The 10,472-nt window shown below is 36.1% G+C and overlaps 1 protein-coding gene across 2 annotated transcripts in view; it reads right to left on the reverse strand.

Moving 5' to 3' along the window:
• LOC136832036 (E3 ubiquitin-protein ligase PPP1R11-like) overlaps positions 1 to 10,027 on the reverse strand; it is a 31,279-nt gene extending 21,252 nt beyond the window's left edge. The window contains exons 1-3 of one of the 2 annotated variants that reach the window (XM_067092533.1): positions 9,362 to 10,027; positions 1,752 to 1,973; positions 1,408 to 1,516 (exon numbers count right to left, since the gene is read on the reverse strand). In XM_067092533.1, the coding sequence (XP_066948634.1) occupies positions 1,408 to 1,516; positions 1,752 to 1,838 (196 nt within the window). In that variant the 5' untranslated portion in view covers positions 1,839 to 1,973; positions 9,362 to 10,027. The remainder of the gene's footprint in view (positions 1 to 1,407; positions 1,517 to 1,751; positions 1,974 to 9,361) is intronic. The other variant, XM_067092532.1, reaches the window with a different exon arrangement.
• Positions 10,028 to 10,472: the final 445 nt, after the last annotated feature.

Below are 10,472 nucleotides of genomic sequence, written 5' to 3' on the forward strand. Positions count from 1 at the left end.
GTCTCTAGCACAATATTTCGATTTATGATGAATTTTTGAAAAAACTTTTTCCTTACCTCCACATGCGCTAACTCTGCTGAAAATCTCAGAATTTCTTTAGTCACTTTGTTGTAATTTTTGCACCATTTTATATTAGCCATTACATAAATTTTTATATATGAAAATGTGCGCAATTTCATGTCGAATACAACAAAAAATAACTCATGGATGTAGCTTTTATCAGTTTTGAAATATTTTCATATAAATCACGATGTGCCAAAATTTCAACCTTCGGTCAACTTTGACTCGACCGAAATGGTTGAAAAATGCAATTGTAAGCTAAAACTCTTACATTCTAGTAATATTCAATCATTTACCTTCATTTTGCAACAAACGGGACGTCTCTAGCACAATATTTCGATTTATGATGAATTTTTGAAAAAAACTTTTTTTTACATCCGCGCGTTACGAATTCATGCATCATTTTGTGATAATATTTTCTGTGTTGCTTTGATCGTTTTACAATTTGTTACATACCAAAATCATCACAATTTAGTGTACAATACAATGAAGAAAAAATTCAAATATATCTCATTAGCTTTAACCATTTTGCTCACAGCACGATTTGTATACAATTATATATGAAATTTTTTTTCGTGCTGTCATATATTCCAATATTTATATATGATGATATTTTTTTCCATTTCTGACGGTTGCATACTAAACTTCAGGCAATGACAAAAAGAGGAGCCAAAAATGAACTCTTAATCTTAAAAAACTAAGTGTGCTGTGATTTTTTGAAAAAACTTTCTTTCCACTTCAGCGCTAACTCTCAAACCGCGCTGGCATACGGCAGACACTTTTGTAAATAGAAGCTCAGCCTTTAAGGGTTAATCTACAGCAAATGTTGATGGGATTCACAAGGATATTTCAAACAGGCAAAATGTAAATATTCTTGTCTTCTTGCCACTGAAGAGGTTTCTTGCTTATGGATCATATCATTTAAGGTATGAATTTCAGCCAGTTTTCCAAGTGTGTTTATTACAAAAATAAAAAAAACTTTAATAAAAGTAATCTAAACACAAAAAAAAGCCAAAACATACCAGAAAATACTCTAGATCTTGAAATATGGACTAAAACATATTTCTTCATTTTTTTACATGATAAAACACAAAAAAATAAACTGTTTAAATTAATTTGAAGAAATTATACGTCCTATGTCAGTTATACCTTTCCTATGCCTAACATGGCATGGGAAGGTTAATGAGAATATCTCTAGTGAACTTAAATGTAGTACAATATCTTCAAATCAACTTCCTCCAAATTTACATATAATTTTCAGTATTAAAATAGTTTCAATATGCAACAGAGTCATACCATTAATATATAATACACAAAAGTGCTTATAAATGCATATAATGTACTTACATTTTGATTTCTTTTTGCCCATATTTTCATTATCAATTGTGTCATTTGTCCAGCTAACTTTCTTCCTCCTGGGTTTATGAAGTCTCAATCTTACTACTCCACTGGAAACCTGAAAATAACAAAAGTTAAAAATATTTCATTTCATTCAGAATTTCAATGATAATTTCAATGAAGAGATCCCAAACCTTTCATCTCTTTAAGATCTTTTGTAAATAAAGTACAGTAACATGCAAGAAATCTTAATTACAAAATTTTCAAAACACCAGTCACTTGAAAAGTAAATTAACTCCATTACAGAAATACTCACTACTGTATGGATGCAATCGTTCATTTCAATTACCTACCTGTTCCTCTGCAGCAAGATGTGGGGTATCAGGCTCCACTAAAGTAGTGGAAGATCCTGCAGCCTGTGAAGGCATTGACGTGGCCATTTTAAAAGTGCGTTTAGGAAGTCACCTTCCACAGAAAATCCTGTAGGCAACCTTATCCTTCACTGCTGCAATAGTTAAATTCTATTTGTAATTGGTGGATAAAGACTTTCCTGTTTTGAAAAATCTTTTTAAAACCTGAAAGTAAGGAATTTCCTTCAATTCATACATTGTGAATATTCAAACAAGAACATCAAAATACATATGTCAAACCTATGCATAATCTAGCTATAAAATTTTTTCTTGTATACTTCTCCCATTAGACATATTTCACTCTTTTCTCATTTCTGAGCTCCATGACCTGAAGATTTTAATGAAGAGTAAATTCATAGTAATCTGGGAGAGAGAGAGAGAGAGAGAGAGAGAGAGAGAGAGAGAGAGAGAGAGAGAGAGAGAGAGAGAGAGAGAGAGAGAGAGAGAGAGAGAGAGCCCTCCTAATTTTGATACCGAATGATATGATGGTGCACACATACTGTACAAAGGATGCTGAAGGCATAACTATCATACACCATACCTGTGTGAAAGACACTATTTAAATCCTTCATTCAACACACTTGCCATGCTGCACCACCTCCAAAAACTTGCCTAGGTCATTAGCTACTAAATATCACACACAATCCTGAGCATCTCACCTAAAGTGATTCAGTTATGTTACCATAACCAAGTTTGACTGTTAATGGCACTCTATGAAATATATATATGCCTACTGATTTCATTTTAGACGTAGTCCCTTTACATAAACCCTACACATTCAGAAGAGTAAACAGTTTTAAACAAAAAAATAAATAAATAAAATGCTGCTTATTTAGTAACCACAACAGGTTGTTTGCTATCTAACCTTTGTTGTAAAAAATGGTTTGGACTGAAACGATAATCTCTTAATTATTTCAGGAAAAGATCAGGTTAGTTACAGTATAGTGAATGAATTATCATGTCTTTAGCTGCTAAGTTAAGTTCTGTCTTAACCAAGAAAAGCTACTGACTGTGAGAACAATGACCTTAGATTACTGACTGTCTCTAATTCAAAAATCTACTCAACATATCTGACACACAAATAAATTTCTACGAAACATGAGTACAGTACTGTACGGAAAATACAGTAGTAACACCAACTTATCAGATAACGTTCCTTATCAGCTCCTATATTATCAGGTTTTTTCCTGGCTATTGTTTTAGATATGTTGCATTTTCAATAATTCTCTTAAACTGAATGTGAAGAGTAAGTACAGTTCTGTTTATAGCTTAGAAATTATATGGAACTACCAGATGGCCAGACACCTCAATAAGTTGATAAACAGAGGAGCAAATGCACTGTGATACAATGTAATAAAACAACTCTCCACACAAAATATAAATAAATGAGCACAAGTATGAAAGAACCAATACAACTAAAAGCTAGTCCCACTGTAGGCTAGGGATTATCACTACAGTATTTTGGTTCATTAATAACTGTTACAATCTGTTGCCCACAATAACATCCTAAACTAATCAGTTAGCATTTTACTCACTTTTCCAACAACAGCATATAGTACTACTCTATCTGTTATTACTTGAGCTACCAAAATACAGTACAATACAAAGTTTCCTAAGAAAACCCATACTGACTGAAAAGTTAAACATAGCTCTGAACAGCAATAAAACCTTGGTAACATCCACTGCCATGATCATTTTGTAGTAGGTCCTCAACTTACGGTGGGGGATCTGTTCCAGTGCCACACTGTAAGTTCATTTCCACCATAAGTTGGTGTTTCACAGTTATCGGCTTCGACAGCGCTGTAACTTGATGCTGTATTAAGTTACAGCACCATTAACTTGATGCCTATTCTTGCCGTTAGCTTACAGCGCCGTAACTTGATGCAACATCAAGGTACAGAGCCATAAAATGCCATTAATGGTGCTGAGTAAGTGCCAAAAGATTGATTCCACTGTAAATCGGTGTCGCTGCAAGTCGGTGACACACTTACCTGCTTTCAGCTATGTACAGTATATTACAGTCACCAAATACAGTACCTGCTTTCATATCTACGTACATACAGGTAAAACCATTTCTACATAAATTTTTACTGGCTATTTACAACTATGTTGTGGACAGAAAATGTTGATCATGTCACAGATTACCATAATTGTTGTCATCTAAGTCAAATTTATAAATGCACAACAAAATCTCTCAAGGCCTAGGATTCGAGAAGAGAGCATTGCACAGACACCAAAGAGCACCACTAGTAACCTACTAACAAACAGTAATCTAATGTATAATGTCCATAATTTAAGTCTCTCCAAGTACCCTTGTGCATGTCCCCCTATAAGAATGAATAGTTAAAGAGAATGAAACTGAATAAAGAATTTTGGAAAAAAAAGGCCAGAAAGCCTTCGTAAAGAGTGCAGTCTGATACCATGTGATATGCCAAAGTCACATACAACAGCCAAACATTAAAACGACCTTGCAAACACAAAACACCATGAATAAAATCAAACCTTGGCTAACTTTTGTAGCCAAATTAAAAACTCAATTAATTTTCAACCCATATACCTTGGACTCCGAGGTGGAGTGCATATGCAAATTTATTTGTCCTAAGTACAAAAAACTTGTCCTAAGGACAAAAAAACTTTCAAAGTGTAGAAATATAATTTTTTTTAATTAGGTTTTCAAATAAAACTCCAGTACTCTACAATAGGCTAAAGTCCCAAGCCTCCCATATCAGTGGAAACTGTTCATTTGCTGTGTACTGCTCCGATCCAGATCCAGGTTAAGAGGAGTGGGAAACTTTTCCTTAAGAAATGAGTCTGTTGATAATAAATAATTAGTTTTACTTTAAAAAAAATTACATTTGTTTCAACAAAAACCCACAACTTTTACACAGCCTGAATAGCTTTTTTAATGAGACAGACTTGGGACTCATAAGCCTTTTGTAAATGTATCAAATGTGGTGTGCTAGGCCATTAACATGTCAGTTGAAGGCATGGAGAACTGGAGAACTGATCGAAGTCTTGAAGCTATCAATGGTCCATGAATTTGACAGCTTTTTTAGTAAGGCCATGGGTTGTACTTGGAACATTATCCAAACAGGACAATAAAAGGAAGTCAATACTTATCAATAGAATGAAGCATGCCTACATCCAAATATCTTCACCCATGGTTCACAGATTGGCTGATGAAGATCAATGTTGTCCCTCCCTCCTCTTTTCAGGTTGAGATACGATATAACATGCAGCCACTAAAGGACCAAATAAGTGTAAATCTATGGATTTACACATCGAATCCCTTAACCAAAATTAATAAAGGTGGAAGATCACTTCAAAGTAGCCAATTTGAAAATTCAATTAACATCTACATTCACTTTCGGAGACACAGTTTGAAACACTTCTGATCTAAGGCCCTTAATTTTCAACCCATATACCTTGCTAGCCATAAAGAGATTGTTTTGGATATCTTCCACTAAATCACACTAGCAGATAAAAATAAGCGTGATCCCCCTTTCTAAAAGATTTCGTTCTCTCAGCATAATGCCTCATGACTCTCACCAACCAGGTATAGGGCAAGGATGGGCAGAGCTGGTATGACAAAACTGGGAGTACTTTAGAAAGATATGGGGAGAAGCTGCCTGTGTCATGGCAAAAAATCCTAATACATGACAGAGGCCCAAACTCTGCCAATTCTTGGGAAAGGAATGCTCAACTGGATCATAGGTATCACTAGAGAGGCTCTTGAGAACCAGCAACATGTCCCAAGCTGGAGGCTTAAAAAATCTATGTGGTATCTCTCGTAAAGTGCTGGCTCATGCTTCAAATGAATAGAACTTAAATCAGTCCACTTTTGAAAACTTCAGATAAGACTGAACAATTCCCTGTACAGATGCCACAGACAACTTCTCATTTTTTACAAATAAAGCAAAAAATCTGCTAGTGCTGGAAGGGACACCAAGAATATCAATCCTGCTTGAATGAAACCAACTGCAGAACAAGATCCACTTGACCTATTACTGTCCGAAGAAGCCAGCATATTGGAAAGTCTTCTGAGGACAGCATATCTCTTCTGAACAGAACTAAACCAACAAGGAAAAAGGGACAAAATTTTCATCTTAAGAATTAATACTCTACTCGAAGTAATAAGCCTCTTGACCTTTGAGAGATCCATAGGGCTGAAAAAAGACACTTCCCAAAGTCGATTGGTTATTTCTAGTACCAACTTCTGCCAGTCTACCAGCACCAAATGGCGAGAGACAGCAGAACAGATGGACTAAAAAAAAAAAAAAAAATGTCTCTAGCAAGTACATCTAATCTGGAGGGGGGCATCCTCTTGTCTCTAATTCTTCCACTTATAGAAGTACTGTGGTCTTGCATCAAGGAGAAATGAGGTGTGAGGGGTAATCATAAGCTTACCAGAACCTGACTTGACCCTTTATCCTCCACCCTACTAGCGAATTCAGCAGTCCAGCCGGAAGATCAAAGCCTTCTGACCTAAAATGAAAACCTCAGGGATGCAGCTAAAGTTAATCTTGGAGGCAGAAAATGTCTTCCAGATTTAAAGGTGTCAGAAAACGAGTTCATCACTTTGTTGAACATTGAATGAATCCTAATTATGATGAAGGTTACCTGCCTTAAAATCATCACTCAGCACTGGACATCCTCAAGGTCACCTTTAAGCATGCCATGCAGCCTGGCCTGAGTCCTAAAACAGATGAGACAAGGATTTGGAAGCGCAATTATTCAGTTTCAGGCAGTGTAAGTTGCTTGAACGACTATCAGAAGAGTAGGTAAGTTCCACAGTACATGAACTACAAAGAGAATGGCACAACAGTGAAGACAAGTTATTTCTGATGACTACAATAGTAAACATAATTAAAATTGCAAAGAAAACTTCTGAAAAACTATAAGTTATGCTATGATTCTTAACATGAATGAAACACGGAATTACTACCCAGGCCTGATAAGATACATCCTTGCAACATGGTAGGAGACTGGTTTTTTTAAGTTGCCCTGTTTAAGGTTAAGTTCAGATAATGAAGCTAACAAAAAAATAAATTTGATTCAACAGTAAAATTGTATTTCAAGCTAGCCTATAAACACATTCATTTCAAAATAATATGGGCTAGCCCTAATTGCACCTGAATGGTTGAGGAGGATTCACTACATGGATCCTGCCAAACCTGGCTAAAAAAGGAAGGGGCATTTTGCCCATGGACCCTGCAAACCTCAAATGAATAGTAAATAAATTAATACATGCTAGCCTGACCTAACCTAGGGTGCTTCATCCTACCTGGCAGGAGGGAGACTTTCTTCTCCCCTAACTACACCCTCTTAACCTACTCCAAAGTTATTGCTTACCTCAATTTCTTTACGACAACCTTGTGTGCTTTGAAAGTCTGAGAAATTAAATGTGGTTTTTTGGATTACTAACAAGGAGTCTGTGAGAGCTACTCATCACTATTAAGTCTAGGAAGCTGTTTTTACAAACTGTGCTTAATGGAAGTTGTGGTTACACTATACTCGTTAATTTTTCAGAACATTTTGCCTGTATTTTCCAACAATAAGGCTAAGGGTTTCTGCATCTAATGGAAGTTGTACATCGAGCACAAAAGGCACTGGTAGGAGTACAGTATTATGTAATAGCAAATATCAATAAATAAAACTTCCTTTATCACAGCTTAAGAATTGTTTGCCTCCACTTGCTACCAGTGCCTTTAGAACAAGTTACTGTTAATAAATGGCATCCAAGGAAAAGCAGGTGGAGTCTGAAAGTATCCAGAATCTTTACCATCAAAACTTATGAAGTTTTAATTGGCTACAAACACTACCTAACTAATATGTCTAGGAAAAAAATGATTACACAAGCGCTATAGCCTTTCCCATGCAATAGTTATAAATGCCTAATATTTTGATGAATGTCCTAAAGTTTACAAGTCACTAAAAACCAGGACTTTGGATAACAATGCATTCCTGCATTACCCTACATGCAGTATCTTGATCATTAATGAGTTGCCCCTCATATTCCATGAGAAAAAAACACTGAAATCATTATCTACATACTGAAAAAGGTTCATGTTTATTGCAATGGAATATAATTTAATGTTTTTATTGCAAACAGCAGACATTTTTTTTCATGTAAAACCTACAAAAATTATAAACAACAAATTTAGAACAGTTAGCATTTTAAAATTATTTCAACTTTGTTTATATGCATTGTTTAGCGCAACTCATGATATCATCACATGGTTACATATGTTCAGTGTTGCATGATTTTTTTTTATTCTTTGCTTCATGGACTACAAAATGTTGCTCGATCTTTCATACTTTTATCAGTCATTGTGCGCAGTGACAGCAGGACAACCAGTGTAGTTTCAGTATGCAGTCATTCTTTAATCATATCTGAACAGTTGCTTACATAGCCTATCCAGTCTCACGAAGTGAGTTATTTACTAGCTTTTGACATCACTGATCATTCTAAAACTAGTGAAGTAATGTTTTTTTGACAACACTTGTTATGATTCTGATGAATTTGATATTCAGTTCCACTGAACATTCTTGGTTAACCAGTTTAAATATTTACACTGAAATCAACATCATTTGACTATTAATGCAATTCAATTTAGTGTTGGCAAGAAATTCAGGTATTATTTTACTATTATTGCATTTTAGTCTTCTGTTTTAAACATTTATGACATTTGTTTAGTTTACAAATGAACACTTAGCCTACAGAGATAGTGGACAGCACCTTTAAATCCTACAGCTTAAAGGACTACAGTGGGAAAGCAGGGTTTTTGGGTAGGGGAAAACACAAATCAAGTAAAATACAAGCACTATAATCCCAATGATAATTCTCATTCAAATTACAGCAAATTCACAGAATGTTTCTAAACTATCATGCACCAGGGTAAGGACCTGGTACACTAGGTTAGGTTAAGTTAGTTTAGTTGTGGCTGGTTAGCCTAAGTCATTTAATAATGAAACAACCATCAGAAACATTCAAAGCACACATCAGAACACTGAAAACTGATACTGTCATGTCCGAAATGGTTTAAATTACAATTTTACCAACATGCATATTAGGCTATACTAATACCCTGATATTTTACCGACACTCCTCCTTTCTTAGACTTGGCCCAGCTGGCTGTGCCTAGCTTAGGTCAATAGAAAAATGGCATAAGCTAGACTTAAACCTAGCCTACAGATAGAGTAGGGACTATACTAACACAGGCTAGGTTATGCTAGGCTTATCCAGTCTAACTTTATCAGGCCAGATTGTTCCTTTGCAGATTTCAGACTATCGTAAGCAAGTTTTCTAATACTGGCTACACAGTGCATCTGGTACAACTTATCAAACCAATTAATTGATGCATTTTAGACATCACGGCCAAATTTACCACAATAATTTCAATGTCCTTGCTAGGTGACCACCGGGCCACCATCCTGACAGCATTTCCAGGATACGCTGTCATTAGCCCGGGCTAACATCACTCACCAGAATAAATTACCCTTTTCAGTCCAGAACGAAATAAGTAGCCTAACGGCCACATCACAAAACTTACCCAAGTCGCAGTTACAGGATATAAGTCCGGCCTGCTACGGTCAAATTACACTCGGGGAACATTCACTTTAAAGTGCGAAAACGTGGAAAAAGTGCAAGTTGCTATGGAGTCGCTTCGTGCGATTTAACTCTCACTTCTACACTGGGGCTTTCAAATGTAAACAAAAATCAGCTGATTATACGATGCTCGTTTTCTTTAATCGATCCGCACCGATTGAGTCTCTCCTGAACACTGATGATGTCACTGATGTCACTGCTGGTGTTATCTGACCTTGTGTCAGTAATTTACGAGTAGCCAAGGCATCATTTCGAAATGCAGCGCACACTACAGTACTTATTTAATATACCTGGCACGCCTGGTGTTATCATTTTAAACATGGCAACACCACCAGCATAAGAAATATCCCAAGAAGTAAACGTACAATATTATTCTTAACAACAATGCCGATATTCTAGAACGTAATGCAAGTCGAAAGTCTTATAACCCGATCACTGCGTTGACTTTCACTTCAACTTTTTTTTGTCGTGTCTGGTGTTTTAGGAGCAGCCACTGCTGGAGTCCTCACATGCCAAATGCTTGCCACCATGGAGATTTGAGCAAACTGCTCACCCACACAGTTTCAAATCTCTCTCCCTCAGTGAAACTTGCGACAGTCCTTGGGATTTGCGAGTGGCAATGGGTTATAGCGAGACCCTCGCCTCGTCATTCCATTCAAACCGGCCCGCTTTTATTTCTGCTACATCCTGCAATTTCACTTAATAACGTTTTTTTTTAAGACCTGAACTGTATCCTGATCATGAACAGGAATAGAAACCCTGCTACTTGTACGAAAGAAACAAATGTAGTTTTAAATGATTGCGTAGCCAGTGCAGGAGTAAAATGACCAGAAATTACAAATGACTGAATGGGATGCTTTCATTGCATCTGGTCCATTCAATTCATTCATGTGAAATCTTTGGTCATTTTCCTTGTTCAGCGATTTCGTCATACACTGGTTTCTCTCAGCACATAAAAGCAACCCAGTCTTAATCCTATCAAGGCCTGTTGAAATTAGTTCCGATCTTGAAAGAAAAACGCTATTGAATGAAATTATAGGTTCTAAAACGCAGGC

The sequence above is a fragment of the Macrobrachium rosenbergii genome, chromosome 49 (assembly GCF_040412425.1).
Source record: "Macrobrachium rosenbergii isolate ZJJX-2024 chromosome 49, ASM4041242v1, whole genome shotgun sequence".
NCBI classification, from domain to species: Eukaryota; Metazoa; Arthropoda; class Malacostraca; order Decapoda; family Palaemonidae; genus Macrobrachium; species Macrobrachium rosenbergii.